Source organism: Salmo trutta, chromosome 2 (genome assembly GCF_901001165.1).
Source record: "Salmo trutta chromosome 2, fSalTru1.1, whole genome shotgun sequence".
Classification (NCBI taxonomy): domain Eukaryota; kingdom Metazoa; phylum Chordata; class Actinopteri; order Salmoniformes; family Salmonidae; genus Salmo; species Salmo trutta.
Genome location: NC_042958.1, coordinates 69,773,802 through 69,798,402, shown reverse-complemented (window position 1 = coordinate 69,798,402; position 24,601 = coordinate 69,773,802). Strand labels below are relative to the sequence as shown.

Sequence of the window (24,601 nt, the reverse complement as noted above, 5' to 3'; positions counted from 1 at the left end):
TTATTTCGTTTCTGTAAGCCATTTAACCATCTATAACGGACTACAATGGAATTGGAGTTGATTCCAAAGCAATACATAAAATACCGTAAATACACAACTGGAAGCAACCACATATTTTGCCATGGAGCACATTCTGATTGGCCAGTGAGGGGCCAAGCTTCGAACACCCACAACTTGATTATTCCTCAAAACCCATCTCTTTCGGCCAACATAAGCAAGTGCGCTGATAATTGTGATAGTGAAAATGTGATGGATTTTTTTTATTACATTTTTTATAAATTTGCAAAAAAAAATCAAAAAACCTGTTTTTGAGGGGAAAAAATGTTTTCATCCATTTTAGAATAAGGCTGTAATGCAACAAAATGTGGAAAAAGTCAAGGTGTCTGAATACTTTCCGAATGCACTTTAGAGCCCTATGAGTCTGCTTTGATGTTTGCTGAGGAGAGGTGTGCGCAACATAGAGGCTCTTCATTTCATGTAATAGCTTTGTGCTGCATCAGTTCACTGCAGTTATTTCATCTCATCCAATATTAAAAGACAAAAAACGGCAGCAGTGTGTCCCTTTTGTCTACATGCACCACAACACAGTGCAAAACCGAAGCCAGAACGCAGTAGCCAGCGCATTTGTACATAGGCACAGACCGGCTACACTAACAATTAAGTTAGTTCCATTCATGAACATAGTAGCTTAATTACTTGTGATTGTGTTAATGTGTCTGGAGAGAAATTGCATGAAATTAAGTCAGATATACATACAAGTAAAGTTATAAAGATATGAATAGTAAAAAACAATGGTGAAACTATTAATAAAGTAATAGTAATTTACCTGATAACAGGGGAACCAATCTTTTCTTTAAAATACAGTGTCAAAGCCCTGTAGGTAGACTGAAACTATGGTGAAACTATAAAGAAATGACCAGTAAGTGACATAATAATTACTTAACTACAGTGCTGAAATAACAACGACAAGGTAACTACCAGCTACAAGCAAAGACCCAAAAGGTACGTTTTGGGTATCCTCCCCATCCAGTACATTTTAAGAAAGTTTAAGCTAATTTACTGCAATTCTATACCATTTAAAAACTCTTAAATGCTATTTGGAGAACAGCAAAAATTACCCCAGCCATTATCACATTGGTTGGTGTAGCTTCATTCACCTCAGTCGATCTACAAACACATAAGCTATACAATTACCCACTACACATTAACTCGGCACCGGGATACAAAATGGTAATTTAATACATACAGAATGATCTGTTAGTAGAAAAAGTATTTTATCAACAAAAGTGAACAAATATGCTTGCTTTACATAACTTTTTTTGTTGCAGTTTTACAGTTAATTTCCTGCAATTCTACACATTTTGCCATGACTTCTGGCATGTTAATACGATATCTGAGTGAGCGAGTGACGAACAAAATCTATGGGGCCCCCTGGAGTTCAGGGCCCCTGGGCACGTGCCCTGCGTGCCTGTCCGATAATTCGGCCATGGTTTACTACATAAAGCTGCAATACTTAACGTTTTGGGCAACCAACCAAATTTACATAGAAATGTAAGTTAAAGATCTGTCATTCTCATTGAATGGATGTCTAAGATGCTGTAGATCTGTTCTATATGCGCTATTTCTATGTTTCCCGGTCTTCAGTTTAGTTTTTGCCTCTTTTACTTTCGGTGTTGTACACCAGCTTCAAACAGATGAAAATACAATATTTTTGGTTATGGGAAAGATATTTTGCAGCAGTTTAGATGTTACAATGATTCTCTACACTATACTTGCTTGTTTTGTCAGAAAGTGAAATTAGGAAAACTATTATAAAAAAATTTTGCAACGAGAAAATAGCGGAGCGATTTCTGCATAGTGCATCTTTTTACATTTAAATAGCTGTCTAGACTAACTAGACTAATTTATCAATCACGTTTTTTTACCGACGCGGGCTAATTGAGCGACTGTCAGTGAGTGACACAGTAACAAGAGGAAAACTGCTGATCCACAACCAAGTTTCGAAATTGCACTTTGTGTATTCTATTATTCTAACTTTCAACAGTAAATTGAGACCCCGACTGAGTGCTGTCAGTACTGAATTTAATGTCATTGAGAAACAGAAAGGTGTCAATGTATTATATATATTTTTTAACATACTTTCTGAATTTAAAAGCAAACCAAGAAGTAATCATCTAGTATTTATAGTGTCTGTAATCTGATTGCAATATTTTAGCTGGTAACGTAACTGATTAGTTCGTTTTTTCTCCAGATTACATGTAATACATTACTCCCCAACCCTGAATGTAAGCCATATGCCATGGCCATCTTCGTCATCAGATCTCAACCCATTTGAACACTTATTCTGATTCTGAAGCGGCACCTGAGATATAATGTCCCACCACAATTAACAAATGCGCCTTGGAGACCAGATGCTGATAACAGGTTACCCATCAGTTGGTGGTGGTCCCGTGTGGCTCAGTTGGTAGAGCATGGTGTTTGCAACGCCAGGGTTGTGGGTTCGATGCCCATGGGGGACCAGTACGGAGAAAGAAATGTATGCATTCACTACTGTAAGTCGCTCTGGATAAGAGCGTCTGCTAAATGACTAAAATGTAAAAATGCGTGGAGGTGGAAGGTTGTTGGAAGACTGATTACGCAAAACAGCAGGGGAGAGACACAAGGGGTTTCTTGACATACAGTATAAATGCTCCCGTAGATTTATGTCCATTGTTTGAAAGAAAGTAAGATGATTATAGCATGAGTTAATCAGCTAGCGTGGTGGAATTGCCTTAGGGTGCCATGCACAAAGGCTGAATTGTAGGTGAATGACATTCCACAATCTTGCTAGTGGTAAATTAGAGAAGAGACAGCTATGCTGATGAGTGACATTATTAACACTACCAACACTATCACTACCGTCCCTGTGGTTGGCGTCCTGCGGCTGGAGACGAACGCGCTGGGGAGAGGGAACTGCTCTCTCTCCGGCGCTCTTGGTCGTCATGCTTCCGCGCCTCAGCCGGATCGACAGGTTTCCGCGCCTTAGCAGAGGTGGCCAGTCCGCTCCTGATCCCCGGGATCGTCATCTTGGTCGGCGTCCAGCGGCTGGAGCCGTGCGTCGCGGAGGAGGTACAGTCACGTGTGCTCCCTCTCCGCCCTCTAGAGCACCAGGCTGCTCGTTATGGCGCATACCTGTTACGCGCATCTGCACACAATGACACTCACCTGGACTCCATCACCTCCTTGTTTACCTGCCCTTTAAATGGCACTCCCTTTGGTTTCTTCCACATTCGTAATTGTTTCTATTTCATGTCTGTGCGTTGTTTGTGTTTCTTGTTTTCATTTATTTATTCAACGATTCACACCTTGAACTTGCTTCCCGACTCCCAGCGCACACGTTACACTGCCCCTAACAACCAGAATGAATGGACATAGACTGCTCATCTTAAGCCACATATTTGTGGATAGAAATACGTCAGGTGGAAAATGTGTCCGAAAATTCTTTAAGCACGGAATACAGATCCACAAGCACTTTTTGAATAAGCAAATTCACATTCCACAGTTGTAAATGTTAGGGATTTCTGAACATTTGCTCACAAATCGTTTTACATTTATTCAAATTGTAATGTTATTTGTGAGCTATGTTGAATATATTTAAATATCATGGATTTATGTGTGATTTATTTTTACATACTGTATTCACGGATTACGATTTACTTTGTGAAATATTTGTAAATATTCACAGATCATAGTTTTCTTTGAGTTATGTTGAATAGACATTCTTACAGAATAAAGAAACAAATCTAACCCCATAGAATATTTCTTAAATCTTTCAATAAAGCATTTGTTCGCATACAGTGCACATATGAGGAAGCAAATTGTTTTTGCCTTTGTCACGCGAATGTTTCACAGTCAAATAATTATTGTAACTGGTGGGACAACCGGTTTGTAGAGCTTTCGATCAAGGTGCATTCCACCACAGAAATGAACAATATATAAGCCTAGTGTCCAATTGTACCACATACATGAGAGGGTGAATCCACAGAAACAGGTGAGCTCATCAATACAACATGTAAAATGTGTATAAAATATATTTTAAGGATGGGATAATAATATTAATGGTTTCTGACGATTATGGTAATGATGATTATCATCTTTTCTCATAGATTTCAATTATCTTGGCCAAGGAGCTAGTGACAATGGGGAGCCAAACCATGCTTTTGGTACTGCTTTTGTTGATGATGAGTAAGTATTGCCTCTTCTCAGTATGGAGCTGATGAGAAAAGCTGCTGTTGAATTGCACACATGTTTTCCTTTGTCCCTACTTCTATTTAGTCTGTAAGGCTATAAAACCAACTTATTTTTCCATATTAATTTCCCTTGCGTAATCATTTTACCTTTCGTATCTCAACAGGTAGGGTGACCAATGCTGTTTCTGGTAAGTTTACCATGTCTAATAACTGATTTCAACCCACTTAGCAAAACAAACAATTCCCTTTAAAGGATAGTTTCTCAAAATTACGATCTAATCGTAATTGTTTTCTTACCTTGAGTGGAGTTATGCGACTGTATTATATTTTTAATACAAGCTCTATGGAATGCCCTGTGAAGTAAACTATTCCTACAATGTCATAGTTTACATCATGTATGAAAAGTCACCCTAAAATAGCTCACACACTTCCATTCAATTTATATCGCAACAATATCACTCAAGAAAATCTGTGTTTGACTTTGAATTAAATATTTTGGAACATAACTGTGTTTAATCATTTTAAAACTCCTGTAAGAAAACAATTAAGATTGAGTCAAAATTTGCTTCAGTAAGAGAAGGTTGTTCTGAATGTGCAGAATGCTGTCTGCACGCTTCGTAATTGTCATTGTTTTATTTTATTTGACGAAAATCCATTATGACAAGGTGTAGACAATGCATGTGATAGAGTAAAAGGCCAGTTTATACTTGGTCTGTAGATAATTAGAATGTGACAAGTGTCACTGATCAAAACTATATTTAACTTATACTCCGGTGGAATGAATGTAGACCGTTGCTGCGACTGTTGGTTTCCTTGTCGTGGTTACTGGGCTGGTACAGCAATAAGACCAAATCCATCTGTGACGAGACAGTGCAGGAGTTCTAAAATCCTCAGATAGAAAGACCTAGTTTTATTTAGTCACACTCACAACCATAAGCTATTTTTTTGTATTGCTCACCATTACTTTGTAAATAATAATACTTACATTTTACCTGTAAAATGAAGACGTTGTCAACTATACTTAGGTCATTATTTGAACTGGCTAGCCAGCTAACTTAAGCTAGATTACATGTTTTGTATTTTATTATGGGTCCCCATTGGGGTCCAGCAATATTAAGGATAGAAAGAAACCAAAACATTGTTTAGAAAGTTGCTTTTAGTTGCCTTGCTAGCTAGTATAGGTTGACTTTTACTAAATAAAATGTTAAACATATGGGTTTATTGGTGTTAAAATAGAGAAAGCATGCTATTTGAAGCTCTGGGCTGCTGATGCCATTCAGAGGCTGTCATTTTGTGTTTATACTTTTTCATAATGACAACGACAAGTTTGATGTCGGACGACAATAGAATGTTCATGATGTCACCGCGACAACTGTCCACAGACATGTCGATAGGCCAACTGTAAACCAGCCTTAAGGTAGAGCAAACGTTTCAGTGTCCCATGCTATCATCGGTGGTCTCTCTGATTGAACTCTAGCTCAGTGTTTCTCAGCCCACGCAGTCCCTGGGATGATGCTGACTGGACCCTGAGATACTGATTAGACACTGATTATAGACAGTCATTTTGTCAATGCTAGTTTTAATGTAACTGCTACAGTGCTAGTTTTAGTGCAATGATGAAAGACCGCTGCATGCTGTTGCCTGGTACAACAAAGGGTTTTGAAATACTGCACTAGCTAGCAAACAGCATCAATCTCTATGTTTCATTTCACATGAAGGCATTGCTGACATTTAATGGGCATATATTAGAGCTGGTTTTAAAGTTCCCTTAATGTCCCGATGCAAAATAAATGTACCCGACATTCTACCATAAATTCTGTGCATCATTTGACATTGATATCAGAATTCACTTGCCTTCCTTTGCATTATTAGAAGCAAAAGTAACTTGCCATTGTGTGTGTTGCTTATAGTGCTCTCCACGCAGCGCGATGCAGGCAAAAAAAAGGATTTACGGCAATGTGACGAACAGTTGAAGAATAATACATTATGAATTTATTTAATTTAAAGGTGATATGCATAGATTTTTGGGGTATTTTTGCATTGTAATTTCAGAAATATCTCCATAACATATCTGGTGCTAATAGTGGAATGATAGTGGGTTGATTTTGTCCATCCACAACAGATGCGATCAGGACACGCAGGTTGAAATATATAAACAAACTCTGAACCAACTGTATTAATTTGGGGACAGTTCAAAGCACATGAAACATTCATGGACATTTAGCTAGCGTGCTGCTGCTAGCTAATTTGTCCTGGGATATACAAATTGGGTTGTTATTTGATCTGAAATGCAGGATCTTTTGTAGAATTTTTACCCATTTTGAGTCATACAAAATAGTCTGTTCTCTACTCCGACAATTAATCCACAGATAAAAGGAGAAACCTAGTTAGTTTCTAGTAGTTGCTCCATCTTCAGTCTTCTTCTTCCGTGGACTTTATATGGCGGTTGGCAACCAACTTTAAGGTGCATTACCGCCACCAACTGGACTGGAGTGTGGGCCTCAGTAAATATTTCAATCACCCAAGTGGGTATTTTGCTCCTAAAAACCAATGAGGAGATGAGAGAGGCGGAACTTGCAGTGTGTCAAGCATAGAACTATTTTAGCGCCTGGCTACGCAGACAGTTGTTGACGCGAGCAGTTTAGATGAAATTATTGAACAACAAGTAGTGACTCACCACCTGGATTCGGTCTTATGTAGCAACATTTGAATTTCAGTTTTTTACATTGGATAAAAGTAGAGACTCAGAGCTACAAAATGGTATATCATACACTGCATTTGAGGAAACAATGGGAAAGTAATTCTGCTTTGAAAGTTGATCAACTTGTAAACTCACTTTTGAGAAAACCGTCTTTCAATGTTTTGGTACTACTATTGGAGAACCCTTCTTTGTCTACACCCATTCAGCATTGTTCACACCCTCGCTAGCTAGCTAAACAATGGACCATAATCACAACTCATGACGTTACTACCCTGCATGAATCTGCAGGTAGCTAACCAACTAGGTTCTATGGCTATAACTAGTCAAGCAAATGTGTCTGGGATATGAAGAATAAGATCATACACATAATGTTAGCTAGTGACCCAGCCAGCTAACATTAGCTAGCTAACAGTACACTTGAAATGAAACCACTTTCTGTCAAAATTAGAAATGTTTAATATCTGCAAATGTAGCTAGCTAGACTATCTTAGCAGTATACATCATGGTTGGACGCGTCTCCTGTCTGATGCCATGCGTGGTTGCCCTTACTAGTTTGATGATGTAATACAGACTGGTGTTTTCTCCATCTCCTTAGCTATCATACTCAAATTCCACTGATTTCAAAACTCGGTCCTCCAGAAAGTGGAGAGCATACACTTAACGTTAGCTAGTGAGCCAGCCAGCTAACGTTAGCTAGATAACAGTACACTTTAACGTGACATTAGGTTTATGCAGTTTTACCGCGCAATATTTTTTTTAAAAATACGCGTTTGACACGATTACCTAGACATACTGACCAGCTCCAATAGACAGACGAGTGCTATATGGCAGACCAATATAAACTCATCTCTCGGCATGTCCAGCCCACTCATTATCTCAGCCAATCATGGCTAGCAGGAAGGTTGCTCACTTTTTCTGTGGCTAAACCAACTAGGCTCGTAATTTAACAATTTTATTCGTATTTACATATGGCATACAAGTTTGATATTAATGCACATGAAAGTTCACGTGTTCGAGAAGGCATTTCTGCCAAAAAACGCGTTTTGATAAAAAACATTTTTTTACTTTCAAGCAGCTCTCCTGTGAAGTCGTGACTTGCGACATACGCCTAGTTTCCTGAATCAGGTCACGTATGTGTACATTTATTTTGCAACGCTTTTACCCACGACGGAGCGGGATGTTAAGTATTTTACCGCCAGTGATGTGATTGGCTGTGATATTCGCTTATTGATTTGTCAAAATGGGAAAGCTGTTCTGAATTTCTGGCTGTGTTATCGAGTGGAAATCGCTGGTTGCTATTCTACATACACTGGTTGCTATTCTACATACATTCAGCCTTTTACTTTCGGGTTTGATCCACCAGCTTCAAACAGCTGTAAAAATGATATTTTTCCCTAAACTATTCAGTGCTTGTTCTCTCAATTTTAGCAACCAGGAAATTGTAAATGAGAGCGATTTCCACTAGATAGCACAGCTACAAAGTCAGAACAGCTTTCCCATTTTGACATCAGATGCCGGGCAAAAGAAATGATCTGAAAAGGGAATGTATCCGAACATTTCGTAAGGTCGTCACCATGCCTCTATTCAGTACATGGTTTGTTGGAAGTATTTGGAAAAGTGCCCTTTTCGGTAGTGATATAATTTCCGCACATTTTATGACTTACAGCTCCAAATGCAGGTATAAAACACAGTTTGTTTCTCACGTTTAACAAATGCATCAAAATGACAGGCTACATTTGTGCACCGAATGTGAATGCATGTTCGCGTGTACATATCTGCCGATTTGATTGATCATTTTCATATTTCAGATAGGTTTGGGTGGCTACTGCAGCTCCAAATGCATGTTAAAAATGCAGTTTATTTCTCACGTTGAGAAAATGCATCAAAATGACCGGCTACATTTGTGCAACGATTGTGAATGCATGTTTGCGTGTGCATATGTCGGTGCACGGTAGGCCGCATGTTTTGGACCACTCCTTTTTGGAGGTCGTGGTTCAAAAAGTTTGAAAACCACTGGGATACATGATAGTGGCAACAAATGGAGTTGGGTTGGATATAGTAATGGTAGGCTACAGTATTTCTGTAACGGCTGTCGGGAGAGAGAGTAGACCAAGGCGCAGCGGAGTTAGTGTTCATCATGATTTTAATTTAATAAAGAACACTACACAAAACAAAACAAGAAAACTGACAGCCAAACAGTCCTGTCAGGTGCAAAACACTCAACAGAAACGAATTACCCACAAAACCCAAAGGAAAAACATGCTCCTTATGTGTGACTCCCAATCAGCAACAACGAACTTCAGCTGTGCCTGATTGGGAGCCACACACGGTCCAAAACAAAGAAATACAAAAAACCTAGAAAACGAACATAGAACGCCCACCCAATGTAACACCCTGGCCTAACCAAAATAAAGAACAAAAAAACCCTCTCTATGGCCAGGGCGTTACAGTACCCCCCCCCCCCCCCCCCAAGGTGCGGACTCCGGCCGCAAAACCTGACACTGAAGGGGAGGGTCCGGGTGGGCCTTCTTACGGCGGCGGCTCAGGTGCGGGACGTGGCCTCTGCTCCACCCTCGGCGTCACCCTCTTAGGTGGCACACCTGGCTGCGCCGAAGGTCTGGTGGGCGACCCTGACTGCGCCCGGCTGGCGGGCGGCGATGACTGCGCCCGGCTAGCGGGCGGCGATGACTGCGCCCAGCTGGCGGGCGACCCTGGTTGCGCTCGGCTGGCGGGCATCCCTGGCTGCGCCCGGCTGGCGGGCATCCCTGGCGGCTCCGGCGGCACTGACCCAGGATTCACCAGGCTGAGGAGACATGTAAGAGGCCTGGCCCTAGGCGCAGGCACAGGACTCACCGGGCTGGCGGGAGGCTCTGACTGCTCCGGACAGGCGGGCGGCTCTGGCGGCTCCGGACAGGCGGCGGCTCTGGCGGCTCCGGACAGGTGGGCGGCTCTGGCGGCTCTGATGGTCTCTATTAAAAAGAGAAGGATTCCCTTCAACTTTCTATAGGCTAGGTCTACTATATTTATTTCTCAACTTTCCTAATATTAAGCATATTGCTTATCTTTACAACAGGAGTATAGCCTACCTGGCTGTCATGAAAATGAACCATGGGAAAAGTGTCCTCCATTTGCTATTTAAGTGCATAGATGACATGTATTTGTTTCCTGCTGCCCCTGTTTCAAGACAGGTGCATGATAATGATCCATTCTAAATCAAAACAAATGTCACATAAATATTATTTGGTATATGTAAAGACAAGATTAAATCAAGAATAGTCTGATGGGTGACAATATTAGCCTATCACCTGTGAATATATATTATCAGTTGTGACTGATGTCCAGCGAAGGCAAGAAACCATTTTTTTCAACTTTTTCAAATCATAGTCGCACACCTCATGTAACCTAGCCCATAGTCCTTTATGTTTTGATAAGGTTTGTTTCACAACTAAAGTGGCCAAATAACATGAATCCCCTTTATAAGGGGTGTAGAGCCTGACTGGAATACATAAGCAGCGCGTGAGTTTCAAGTTTGGGGAACATTCGCATATATAGCCTACTGCCATGTAATAGCCTAATAGTTTATCAACATTTTACACTAAACATTCTGATCTGTTCCATCAGTCACATTGCGAGAATTTTTTTTAAATTATGCTAGTGGTTGTATTAGTTTGGGATCTATCGCATCCCAGAACTGTCCCAGACTATGTTTGGAATATTTATTTCTCCCACAGAATAGAATAGGTCGACTTTTGTACTATGGGGGATAGTAGATTGACATAGGCTTGTGCTTTTGCTGTTCGTTAGGCCTAGTCATCTTGTTGGCTGACAAAAAGTAAATGTGGACAGTTTTTCCAATATCTTCAATATGCACTTCGGAATTGGATAAGGATGCATGCAGTTGCGTCCCCGATGTGTCTTCGGTGTTGAATTTCTTTACTATCAAATGAGAGACAAACTTATCACATGTGTCAGAGTTATACTAAAACGTGCACAATTTTGAATATGAAAAGTTATTAATATACAAATTAGGCACATTTGGGCAGTATTGACACAAAATTTGGAACAGAAATGCAATGGTTAATTAGATCAGTCTAATACTTTGCACATACACTGCTGCCATCTAGTGGCCAAAATCTAAATTGAACCTAGGCTGGAATAATACATTATGGCCTCTCTCTTGCATTTCAAAGATGGTACAAAAAAAATACAAAAGAACGGTTGTTTTTTTCTTTGTATTATCTTTTACCAGATCTATTGTGTTATATTCTCCTACATTCCTTTCACATTTCCACAAACTTCAAAGTGTTTCCTTTCAAATAGTACCAAGAATATGCCTATCCTTGCTTCAGGGCCTGTGCTAGAGGCAGTTAGATGTGGGTATGTCATTTTAGTCGAAAATGGGGAAAAAAAGGGGCGGATCCTTAAGAGGTTTTAAATGTCCCCTGACAATGAAGAGGTAATTTGCTAAATGACCTGCAATGCTTTTGTTCACTTATCAACCTTCATTGCCCACCAGGAAAAGGAAGTCGCAAACATTTGACTTACTGGTAATAGGTAATTTGCTGTACAGTATGTGATTAGCTAGAAATATGAGGATGATGCTATCAGGCTAAATATATGTCCTCTTTGTTGTGTGCATTGATTGTTGCCAACCAGTGAAGCCATTTCTGTTAATTGGTCACATGCATTTAAGAAGTAAAAGAACCAGACTTCTGAGTGATTTAATTACATTTGAATAATTCCTCCAAATATTTATTAGATTCCTACCAGATATGCTTTGTGAAATCAAATGTAACATTTTTATTTTATTATTTTTTTACTATTAATAGTACTAAAAAAATAATAGTTATCTTGGCTTATTGTTGATCCACTTTGATGGACAGGTTATACTTTGCTCACCGGTTGGTGATCGAATAACTCACTTGAAATAATTGCCAGTGTGGTGAAATATGGCTGGATAATTGCTTTTTGTATGATAATGGGGCATTTTGTTCATCTCAGGACCACTCTATCCATTTGGGGCTGGAGACACCATGAGTTCCAGATCAGATGATGGAAGTTCCCCTCTTATACCCCTGAGCCGGCCATTTGTCTATTTTGGAAACGCGTACCACCAGATATATGTGGGTAGAAATGTATATTTCTTTATCTCTGTTGCATGAAACCTGTTGTGTATTTTGAATATCTTAGCGGGCAAAACTGCATGCAATGCATTATGACTTCTTTTGCTGGTCAGGTTGAATATTGGTTGTGAAAAATCAAGATGCCATTGTTTACCTGGATGTAATCTGGTTCTATGATGTCTGTTCAACCAGTAAACCACTTTACAATCAGAATATGCTGTTAAGATGTTGCATGCCCCAAAAACGTATGCTGGGATGCCTCCTGGAGTAGTTCAAGATTATACAACTTGATGTTAGATGGTTCCTCACCTTGAAAGTAGTCTATGGGCCAGGAGAAACTGTAATCAATTTTTTTTTCTGCTACAAACTTCAGCTCACTATAGCCATAACAAGCTGATAATTTTTGGTGATAGGGGCATGTGAGCATGTTTTATTTTTTCCACATCATCTGAAATCAACTCAAATATTAATATTTTGTTTAATGTTACTCAAAGGTGATTTGGCCTTTGAGTAACAATTGAGTACCTGTGCGTGTTTTCAATTAATAGCTTTTTAGCCAAGAGCAATAATTTTGCTAGGATTGTCTGGAAGTGGTCTGAGTGGGGAGGGGAAAACTAGTTCTTATAGGCAGAGAGGTTTTGAACTCTCCTTCTTATTGGTCTATTAACTAATTTACCACCTGGTGATGTCACCAGGCAGACCAAAACTCCATCCCATCAAAACAGGTTGAAATTTCAAGTGGTCTTTTCAAACAGCTCTCACACTAAGGACATTATCCGAATTTTCACAATTTCACAGTATTATTCCAACCTCAGAGATTCGAAATGTATACAAAACACAGTTTCTCCTGATCCATAGACTACTTTCAGGTTGAGGAACCATCTAACATCAAGTTGTAAAAGCCTGAACTACTCCTTTAAGCAATTCAAAACCTGTTCTGATATACAGTACAAATAAACAAAATAATTGTGTAACCATTTGCCATTTTTCAATGAACTAATTTGATTTAAGGTTAACCACAATGGACACCTGACGTTCAACCAAGCATGGTCCAGCTTCACACCATACAGTTTTCCTGCACATTCCACAATAGATCTCATCGCTCCATTTTGGACCGATTTGGACAACCGAGTGAATGGTAACATATTTTACCAGCAGTACATCACCGGTAGTGTTCTTCAACAGGCCACACAAGATATCAATCAGTACTTCCCAAACCTGGGCTTCTCTGCTAATTTGGTCTTCATTGCTACATGGGATAGGGTGGCCTACTACCCCAATTCAGGAACAGTAAGACTTTTCTTGTGGTTCTATATCTATCAAAAGTAATGCTTATTGTCAAGGCAATCGATACAACACCTGTGAAGCAATGATATGAAATAGAAATTACATGGGATTTCTTATGGTGGGCAAAATTGTTACATTATACAGTAGGCTATGTATTAAAATCTTTCTCTCATTTCCTTAATGTCAGGAAACCACCTTCCAAGTAGTTCTGATTGCTGGTGTCCAATCCTCTTTTGTCCTGATGAACTATGGGCAGATTGCACCAGCACAACGCAGCATTCAGGTCAGAAGAATGAATGCATAATTGTGACTGTCTATCCCAAAGGGGGCTTATGTACAAAAGTTTAGATTCAGATCTTGTCTATACTTCATTGTGATTGGAGGAAGCATGGGAAAGTTATTCTGCTTTAAAAGTTGGTTAACTTGTTATTCCACTTAGGATACAAGTAGGAGAAAATACCCTTGAAAGATTTTGAGTGCTGGAGAGGACTTCTTTGTTTACGATCATTCAGCATCGTTCACACCCTCTTAAGCCATAGATCCACCCATCTCTTTAAGAATTCACATGTCAGCATGGTCAACCTTCTCCATTGTCTCAGCCAATCATGGCTAGCCAGAAAGGATCCTGTCTTTCTCCCTATATAGCTCAGTGATTTCTCCTTGGCAAAACTCAATATTTACTGATCCCATACAAGTTTGTAATTAAGGCACATGAAAGTTCACGTTCAAGAAGGCATTTCTGCAACAACAACAAAAATATATATTATCTGTTGATGTAAATTTGTTTGTTCATCATAAAAAAATGTAAATACCTTTGTCAATTTTTTTTTACTAGGCTGGCTATGACACAATCAACTCCACCCACCACTTCTCGATCCTTGGATCATTTCAAAGCAATTTTACAACGTTAAGCTCCACCAGTAACGTCAATGTTGCAGGTCGCTGGGCCTTTCGCACAGACCATGGATCAAGAGGCTGTACTTTCAATGGTGAGAACAACAATATAAATACATAACATAGGAGCCCCATTATTTTCATTTGAACAGAATTACTGTTCTTTTCCAAAATAGACAAACTATATTCAATATTTTTTTTTAAAGTGATGGTTGCGCATCATGTTACTGACAGACTCTGCCTAGGTTTAAATGAAATGAATTACATCTTGTCCAGGTTTCTGTCCTTACCCCATAACATTGGCTGCATGAGACATCTTCTATCACTCTCTTTCAGGTTCTCCTGTCCAGTTGGGTGACTCCTTCTGGAGCGACAACAGCTGCAGACAGAGGTGCACCTGCACCAGCACAGGCATTCAGTGCCAGAGCCAACCCTGCTCCTTTTCCCAAATCTGTCAACCCGACGCCTTCCGGTTCTCCTGCCAAACAATTGAACGCAGCACCTGCACCGTTTCCGGTGACCCCCACTACTATACCTTTGACGGAAGCTTGTTCCACTTCCAGGGCACCTGCACTTATGTCCTGTCAGAGGAGTGTGGCCATGGATTGCCCTACTACCGTGTGGAGGGAAAGAACGAGAACCGTGGTAGCACCCAGGTGTCCTGGACCCGTCTGGTGAGGGTATCTGTTTACGACGTGGAGATAGAGCTGATCAAAGGTCACCAAGCCGAAGCAAAGGTCAGTGCCGGTACACATGTAAGAGTTTCTTTGTCGCTCAAGCAAGATTGATGTTCATGACTGTTGATTTCACATCGCATTGCACATAGTTGACAAAAATGTTAACTTGCACTTCGTTGAATTGTCTCTTCATAATGCTGTAGGAAGTATTATTTTTACTTTTATGATATACACTACATGATCAAAAGTATGTGGACACCTGCTCATTGAACATCTCATTCCAAAATCATGGGCATTAATATGGAGTTGGTCCCCCCTTTGCTGCTATAACAGCCTCACCTCTTCTTGGAAGGATTTTCACTAGATATTGGAACATTGCTGCAAGGATTTGCTTCCATTCAACCAGAAGAACATTATTGAGGTCGGGCACTGATGCTGGGCGATTAGGCCTGGCTCACAGTCAGCGTTCCAATACATCCCAAAGGTGTTTGATGGGGTTGAGGTCAGGGCTCTGTGCAGGCCAGTCAAGTTCTTCCAAACCAACCTCGACAAACCATTTCTGTATGGAACTCGCTTTGTGCATGGGGGCATTGTTATGCTGAAACAAGTAAGGGTCTTCCCCAAACTGTTGCCACAAAGTTGAAAGCACAGAATCGTCTAGAATGTCATTGTATGCTGTAGTGTTAAGATTTATATTCACTGGAACTAAGGGGCCTAGCCCGAACCATGAAAAACAGCCCCAGACCATTATTCGTCCTCCACCAAACTTTACAGTTGGCACATTGCTTTCGGGCAAATAACGTTCTCCTGGCATCCACCAAACCCAGATTTGTCCATTAGACTGCCAGATGGTGAAGCGTAATTCATCACTACAGAGAACGTGTTTCCGCTGCTCCAGAGTCCAAAGGCGGCGAGCTTCACACCCCTCCATATCTTAGGCTTGTGTGTGCGACTGCTCGGCCATGGAAACACATTTCATGAAGCTCCTGACGAACAGTTGTTGTGCTAACATTGCTTCCAGAGGCAGTTTGGAGTAAGTCTTGCAACGAGGACAGACAATTTTTACGCGCTACGTGCTTCAGCACTCGGTGGTCCTGTTGTGTGAGCTTGTGTAGCCTACCACTTCACAGCTGAGCAGTTGTTGCTCCTAGACATTTCCACTTCAAAATAACAGCACTTACAGTTGACCGGGGCAACTCTGGCAGGGCAGAAATTTGACAAACTATCTTGTTGGAAAGGTGGCATCCTGTGACGGTGCCACGTTGAAAGTCACTGATCTCTTCAGTAAGGCCATTCTACTGACAATGTTTGTCTATGGAGATTGCATGGCTTTGTGCTCAATTTTATACACCTATCAGCAACAGGTTTGGCTGAAATAGCTGAATCCACTAATTTGAAGGAGTGTCCTCATACTTACGTATATATAGTGTAGTATAGTAGTGTTCTAATTATGTCCGTGTGGCTCAGTTGGTAGAGCATGGTGTTTGCAATGCCAGGGTTGTGGGTTCGATTCCCACGGGGGACCAGTATGAAAAAAAAATGTATGAAATGTATTCACTACTGTAAGTCGCTCTGGATAAGAGCGTCTGCTAAATGACTAAAATGTAAAATGTAAATGTCCTTCTCTCTCTCATACCCCTCATTGTTATGATTTCTGCTCATTCTGCGCATCCAGGTCAACGGAAGCTTTGCCTCCACCCCGTTCTCCCTCCGTAATGGCACCATCCAGGTCTACCAGTCTGGTTTCTCCCTGGCAGTCAGCACCGATTTTGGCCTGCTGGTGATGTATGACGCCAACCACTATGTGAGAATCAGTGTACCTTTCAACTACTTCAACGCCACCTGCGGTCTGTGCGGAACCTTCAACAACCACCGCGAGGATGACTTCCTCTCTCGCACGGGACAGATCCTGACCTCCGATGTTGACTTTGCCAACAGCTGGCAGGCGTCTGGGGACAACGACCCGGCCTGTGAGAGGGTCCAGTGTGCTGGGTTGGACTGTGCCTTCTGCACCACCTCCCAGAGGAGCCTTTATGGCAACATAGCTCACTGCGGTATCCTCCAGGACCCGTCTGGACCATTTGCCCCATGCCACGACCAGCTGCCCCCCCAGACCTATGAGGAGAGCTGCGTCTATGATCTGTGCGTGGGGGGAGGGTACCAGCCCATTCTGTGCCAGTCCCTCAGCGTGTATGCCACCCAGTGCCAACAGCATGGCATACAGCCAGGATTATGGAGGAGGCAAGGCTTCTGTGGTATGTACTGTATGTGCCAATCAATCTTGTAACTATGGTCTCTGTTCCACCGAATTGCATCATAAAAATTCAACTAACATATGTTTTCACCATTTCTCTTTCCATTGTATTCCATCAGAAATCTCCTGCCCAGCCAACAGTCACTTTGAGTCCCAGGGCACAAGCTGTCCTGCCACCTGCAGCAATCTCAATGCCTCCCATGGCTGCCCCCTCCCCTCCCAGGAAAGCTGTATCTGTAACCTTGGTTACGTCCTGAGCGCTGGGGTGTGCGTACCCCTCGACCAGTGTGGCTGCACCTTCGAAAACCGCTACTACAGCTCGGGAGCGACCGTCGTACTGGACCAGGACTGCGGCAGGCGTTGCATCTGCAACCGTGGCTCCATGACCTGTTATTCCCATGGGTGTGGAGAACTGGAGGCCTGCAGCGTGGAGGATGGGGAGAGGGGCTGCAGACCAAACAGCTACGCCACCTGCTGGGTGGAAGGACCCAGGTCCTACCGCACTTTTGACGGAGTGACCTTCCAGTACCCCGGGGCTTGTGGGCTGATCCTGGCCAGGGTCATGGGGTGGTCCCCCCACACTCACTTTGTGGTGTCAGCAGAGAAAATACCCAGAGGCCAGCAGGGTTTCACCCAGATGCTGAAATTTGAGGCGGTGGGGACACAGGTGTACATTGAGATGGGAGGTGGGAGCAGAGTGCAGGTCAGTGCCATTCCTCAGTAATACAATGGAACTACAGATAACTTGCCAACCACAAAGTGTATTGAATGTGTCATGAGTCATGACATTGCTCAAATGTATCAGATATATCAGATTTAGTTTTTTTCTCCCGGATGTATGATTTCATTTTTTTTATATATAAACTCAGCAAAAAAAGAAGCGTCCCTTTTTCAGGACCCTGTCTTTCAAACATCATTCGTAAAAATCCAAATAACTTCACAGATCTTCATTGTAAAGGGTTTAAACACTGTTTCCCATGCTTGTTCAATGAACCATAAACAATTAATGAACATGCACCTGTGGAACGGTTCTTAACACTAACAGCTTACAGACGGTAGGCAATTAAGGTCACAGTTATGAAAACTTAGGACACTAAAGAGGCCTTTCTGTTGACTCTGAAAAATACCAAAAGAAATACGCCCAGGGTCCGTGCTCATCTGCATGAACGTGCCTTAGGCATGCTGCAAGGAGGCATGAGGACTGCAGATGTGGCAGTAAATTACAATTCCCGTACTGTGAGACGCCTAAGACAGCACTACAGGGAGACAGGACGGACAGCTGATCGTCCTCGCAGTGGCAGACTACGTATAACAACACCTGCACAGGATAGGTACATCTGAACATCACACAGGTACAGGATGGCAACAACAACTGCCCGAGTTACACCAGGAACGCACAATCCCTCCATCAGTGCTCAGTGCTCAGACTGTCTGCAATAGGCTGAGAGAGGCTGGACTGAGGGCTTGTAGGCCTGTTGTAAGGCAGGTCCTCACCAGACATCACCGGAAACAACGTCGCCTATGGGCACAAACCCACTGTCCCCAGACCAGACAGGACTGGCAAAAAGTGCTCTTCACTGACGAGTTGCGATTTTGTCTCACCAGGGGTGATGGTCTGATTCGCGTTTATCGACAAAGGAACGAGCATTACACCGAGGCCTGTACTCTGGAGCGGGATCAATTTGTGCGTTACAGGGAAGACATCCTCCTCCCTCATGTGGTACCCTTCCTGCAGGCTCATCTTGACATGACCCCCAGCATGACAATGCCACCAGCCATACTGCTCGTTCTGTGTGTGATTTCCTGCAAGATAGGAATGTCAGTGTTCTGCCATGGCCAGCGAAGAGCCCGGATCTCAATCCCATTGAGCACGTCTGGGACCTGTTGGATCAGAGGGTGAGGGCTAGGGCCTTTCCCCCCAGAAATGTCCGGGAACTTGCAGGTGCCTTGGTGGAAGAGTGGGAATGAATCTCACAGCAAGAACTGGCAAATCTGGTGCAGTCCATGAGGAGGCGATGCACTGCAGTACTTAATGCAGTTGGTGGCCACACCAGATACTGACTGTTACTTTTGACCCCCCCTTTGTTCAGGGAAACATTATTCCATTTCTGTTAGTCACATGGCTATGGAATTTGTTCAGTTTGTCTCAGTTGTTGAATCTTGTTATGTTCATACAAATATTTACACATGTTAAGTTTGCTGAAAATAAACGCAGTTGACAGTGGGAGGACGTTTCTTTTTTTTGCCGAGTTTATATATACAATTATATTTTAAATAGTTTACTGGGAGAGAGATTTAATCTAGAAGTTTTTATAACCTCTCTATCATGTACTCAATTCCTTTAAAGGGATAGTTCACCCGAATTACAAATCCCTTTAACTCTCCAGTGTTTTGTCAAATCTCAAATCCCACATTTCCTAACGAATTGATCCCCTTGAATCCCACCATAGGTGAACGGTCAGCTGATCCAATTGCCCTTTAGCACCGAGTCCGGCCATATCCAGGTCTTCCACAGCAGTGTCAACAGCATCGTCCTCCACACCTCCTTTGATGTCACTGTCCAAATTGACTGGCCTCACTTGGTCCGGGTCACCACACCAGGCACCTACAACAGCTCCCTCAGTGGTCTGTGTGGCAACTACAACGGCCACAGGCACGACGACTTTCGAACCCCGAACGGTGTTCTGGTCAACAACTCGCAACTCTTTGGAGACAGTTGGCGGGACGGGTCCCTCTCGGCGCACTGTGTGGAAACGGAAAATAGGGTGCTGCCACAAATTGGACAGAACACTTCTGTTTACTATTCTAACCAGTCATGTGGCCTTATGGCTTTGCCTGGTGGGCCGTTCTCTTTGTGCCAGAGCAGGGTGGACCCACGGGAGCGGCTGGAAGAGTGTGTGGAGGATTTGATTGAAGCAGGCGGGGCCCCAGGAGTCCTGTGTGAGGCTCTTCGTGGTTACGCCCTAATGTGCCAACAGAGTAGCATCACAGTGGGAAACTGGAGGGATGTCACTGGTTGTGGTGAGCACCAGTAGCATTATTGCATACGCTGCACGTCAGCTGAACCCCTACATTAAAATGCACATGTATCAAAAGCTGGTTCATGTATACTTATTATGCCCTTCAACGCCAGTATAGTATAAGAAGTATAGTGGAGTATAATAAATTATATAATACTAGCATTGACGGGCATAATACATATAGTCTGAATCTCAAAACGAGCACTTCGATCCCTCAATCACTCGACATGAGCGTTCATGACTCAATCAGGTCAATCTCACTGCGCCCAGTGCCCTTCGGAAGCCTATTTATCGAGTGGGCATCCTATTGCGACTCAGCGCCCTTGGAAGCAACTTCTTCCCATGAATCTTAGCATGTTAACTAGCAACAACAGTTATTACTACGTCGCCCTCAAAAATAGTCTGAATAAATCAAGATGAATCAAGAGATCTGTAATTCATTTTGGAGTTTGATTTGGAGGAGGTCTCAGTCGCGCAATTTTAAATCTAGCTAAGGAGTTTCATGTTTCTGAAGCTTGTCTATTATTAACGTGTTAGCTAAGCTTGAGCCAATCACTTCATATGAAACGTAAGAGAAACTAACCAACCAGCTAGTGCAACACTAAATCAGGAGTTAAATCAGAAGTTCTCTGTCACTGACGGATTTCCATCATATGGATTCTGGAGAGGTCGTTTTTTAGATCAGTGTAGATCCGCAATTAAAAAAAATCTCAGGGGGATTGAGTTTAGAGATGACAGCCTAATACAGAAGCATGCCTGTTCTACGAAATATTTGTGCTGAACTGACATGATTGTTGCTTACACTCCTGTGTTCAGAAGAGAATAATCCATAACGATAGTCTATAATGCGCTCAATTCAAACAGCGGTGTGTAGCCTACTGTAGCTCTTGGCAAAGTAATTCAACGCCTAAACTTTATTACTCAGGATGCAACTTTCCAGTGCCATGTAATGTTGTTAGACAGCCCCATAGTAGGATAGTTGACCTATTTACCTAGTCAGCTTGTTGTTGTGTGATAAATATTCCTCTCGAGGTGCAAGCAGTCAATGCACAACAATTCTTAATGCAATCACGGGAAAATGCTTTTGAAAGCAGTTTTCCATTGCTGCCACATTCTTTTCTCTACATCCTTCAGTTGCGCAAGTAGCATTGTTTAACAAATGCAGTTACAACCAGAGTTTAAAGCATGGTTTAGGCACAGCAGCACAACTCTTAAAGGTCAATGGCATTTTATAAGGGCAATGACCTACTTTGTAGAAGAAACCCCCAAAATCTAGTGAATAACAATGAATATGTATTTATATGTTTATAATAATTGATAAGAATAACAATCAGGATGTTGTGTCCAATGGGGTAAATTGGTCAAACAGTTTTTATTTTTTATTTGACCTTTATTTAACTAGTCAAGTCAGTTAAGAACAAATCCTTATTTACAATGACGGCCTAGGAACAGTGGGTTAACTGCCTTGTTCAGGGGCAGAACAACAGATTTTTACCGTGTCAGCTTGGGGATTCGATCTAGCAAACTTTCGGTTACTGGCCCAACACTCTAACCGCTAGGCTACCTGATGCCCCAGTTTAATACATGTAAAAACAAAAGTATCTTTTTCCCTAAAAGCATGATGGTCATGACTTTCTTATATTAAAGGGGAGGTTAACTTGGCCTCAGATAATCAATCTGAGATCGACTTAAGTTTCTGTCATAGAATTTTTTTGTTTGTTGCTTTAATGCTTTTGCATTACATACAATGCTCCTTCCATAAGCAAACTAGCTAATTACCTAGCTACTGTATTAACGTTATTTTATCACAATGAACGGGTTTTAATGAATTAGCAAACAGCTTGCTCTGCCCTGAGTCAGTACAGTACCTAGTGTACTGCTGCGCTGTGCATTTAGCTGACCCAACTTTACAACGTAGCGATTGGTGCTTTGTAAACATGCTGAAGAGAACGGACTGACTGCTGAGAACAGTCAGCTGTCAAACTATTGTAAATAACTGACAGGCTACCTGCTCTTTATCAGTGCAATGCCCAACATCCTTAGCTAGCGCTTGTTAAAATTCCATCCCTGTGTTTGTCAGTGAATCTAGCTAGCAACAGGCAGGCTATAACAAGCTAAAACCAGCTGATGAAATCATCACTGGCAACCGTTATACAGTACTTGCACTTATTTTGTACAGGAGCAGAGACATGTCGTTTTTACGACTTTCTCACTGTCTATCGGAGTATCTGTGTCTGCCCCAAGTCTCCAGTGCCCGTGTTTCATAGCAAGTGAGTCATGCTCCAAGACAGGTTGTGAAAGACAATGCTCGCAAATGGTTTTTTTCGAATTTTGGAATATTGATAAGTGGCAGTTGGGACGTCGAGTGTGCATCGCCTCAATGCAAATTTTGGCCAAAACAATTGCAGACTTGAGTGATCACTATAGTACACAACAGCAAGTGGCCAATTGATAAAGGGCTTAGGGGCCAAGTGTTCGGTTTGAGATTCAGCTATGATACATGTGTGCAATCATGATATGGTTCAGCTTTATAGCCTATTAATGGTATTATGTTAGTGTTGTGTCCGAAAGGGTTCTTCAATGAAATCCAAGTTTTTTCCCCCCTCAGAACAAAGCTGTCCCCCCAACAGTCACTACGAGCTGTGTGGCACTTCCTGCCCCGCCTCCTGCCCTAGCCTCTCCTTCCCCTTCCTCTGTGTCACTGCGTGCCAGGAAGGATGCCAGTGCAATGACGGCTACCTGCTCAGCGCCAATCAATGCGTTCCGCCCGTGGCCTGCGGATGCCACCACCAGGGACGCTACCTCCAAGGCGGTGAGCGCTTCTGGGAAGGTGAGGAGTGCCAGAGCCTGTGCACCTGTAACGGCACCACTGGGGCAGTCCGCTGCACCCCATATGCCTGCGCCGCCCAGGAGTCCTGCCGTGTGGTGGAGGGTGAGTACGGATGCCACCCCAACCCCCATGGCACCTGCTCTGCCTCTGGAGACCCCCACTACCTCTCATTTGACGGGGAGGCATTCGATTTCCAGGGCACCTGCCGCTACGTCCTAGCAACCCTGTGTGGTAACACCACGAGAGGGCTGCAGGATTTTCTGGTGGAGGCCAGGAATGAGCCATGGAACGGGTTGACAGTTTCCATCACAGCTGAGGTGTTTGTCAATGTGTGGGGCCACAGGGTGCACATTTCCAGGGAGAGGCATGGAGTGGTACAGGTAAGGTAAAAAACCTGAGCCTTGATAAAGACTGTCAAATTACATTTTTCAGTTTGTGGTACTCTCTTTTTTTCCGAAACGCATCAGCTTTTTCAAAAGATAGCACTATGAACTGAAACATGTCAAAGTTGCAGCCCATTTTTTTTGTGTTATCTTCTTTTTTTGAAAGAGTACCATGTCTTTTTACCCAGACTAGCAGAACAGCAGCAATACTTGAACAAAGGCATAATGAAGTTAATAGAAGGTATTCACTTCAGGTGTTATCATGGCCATGGGGAATACAAATGTTATCTACCACATCTGTCACGGGTGTCGTAGGGTGTAGACCAAAACGCAGCGGGAAAATGTATACTCATCATCTTTTTATTAGTGAAGAAGGAAAAACACAAACAACGTATACAAAAACAACCGAACTAGAGAGTCTCGTCAGGAACACCGCAAAACAAGAAACAATCTCCCACAATTCCCAAAACAAACACACTCCTAAATATTGGACCTTCAATCAGAGGCAACGATAGACAGCTGCCTCCAATTGAAGGCCCCAATCCCCATAACCAAAACATAGAAATACAAACGCCTAGACAGAACATAGAAATAAGCTAACATAGAAACATAACCAAACCCTGGACTAATAAATCAAATACCCCTCTACATACACAACCACCCCAAACCATATAAACCAAATACCCCCTCTACATGAACACATACACAAACACACCCTGAACCACATTAAACAAATACCCCCTGCCACGTCCTGACCAAACTATAAGAACAAACAACCCCTTTACTGGTGAGGACGTGACAACATCTCTGTTGATTACATTCCTCATCTATTTGACAAATACCAGAGACGATGATGAACAACATTGAGAAATACTATTGCTGTTATTCCACATCGAAAGACATTACTTTAATTGTCTTTTCAGATTGATGGCGTGACCAGCAACCTGCCTATCCTTTTGCATGGTGGACGGGTGTCCATCTACGCGAGTGGACTCCGCACGTTTGTCAACTCCGATTTCGGCCTGAGTGTCAGTTACGACGGCTCGAGCGCGGTGTCTATCTCTGTCCCCTCCAACTACAGGTGTGTGTTAGGTACACTTTGGTGGTAGTGGTGGCGAATGTAAAACCATCATGATCTCTGCAATCAGTGCACACATAATTTGTCTAATAAACGGATTGATGTTTCAAATTCTTAAGTCAGGG

At 42.4% G+C, this 24,601-nt stretch overlaps 1 protein-coding gene across 2 annotated transcripts in view; it reads left to right on the top strand.

Moving 5' to 3' along the window:
• The first annotated feature begins 3,863 nt into the window (after positions 1-3,863).
• LOC115162013 (alpha-tectorin) overlaps positions 3,864-24,601 on the top strand; it is a 42,548-nt gene continuing 21,810 nt past the window's right edge. The window contains exons 1-13 of one of the 2 annotated variants that reach the window (XM_029712920.1): positions 3,864-4,030; positions 4,146-4,224; positions 4,394-4,417; positions 11,932-12,053; positions 13,065-13,343; positions 13,528-13,623; positions 14,176-14,329; positions 14,571-14,971; positions 16,587-17,166; positions 17,285-17,868; positions 19,616-20,186; positions 22,794-23,395; positions 24,322-24,479. In XM_029712920.1, the coding sequence (XP_029568780.1) occupies positions 4,179-4,224; positions 4,394-4,417; positions 11,932-12,053; positions 13,065-13,343; positions 13,528-13,623; positions 14,176-14,329; positions 14,571-14,971; positions 16,587-17,166; positions 17,285-17,868; positions 19,616-20,186; positions 22,794-23,395; positions 24,322-24,479 (3,617 nt within the window). In that variant the 5' untranslated portion in view covers positions 3,864-4,030; positions 4,146-4,178. Of the gene's footprint in view, positions 4,031-4,145; positions 4,225-4,393; positions 4,418-11,931; positions 12,054-13,064; positions 13,344-13,527; positions 13,624-14,175; positions 14,330-14,570; positions 14,972-16,586; positions 17,167-17,284; positions 17,869-19,615; positions 20,187-22,793; positions 23,396-24,321; positions 24,480-24,601 lie in introns of those variants that run through there. The other variant, XM_029712931.1, reaches the window with a different exon arrangement.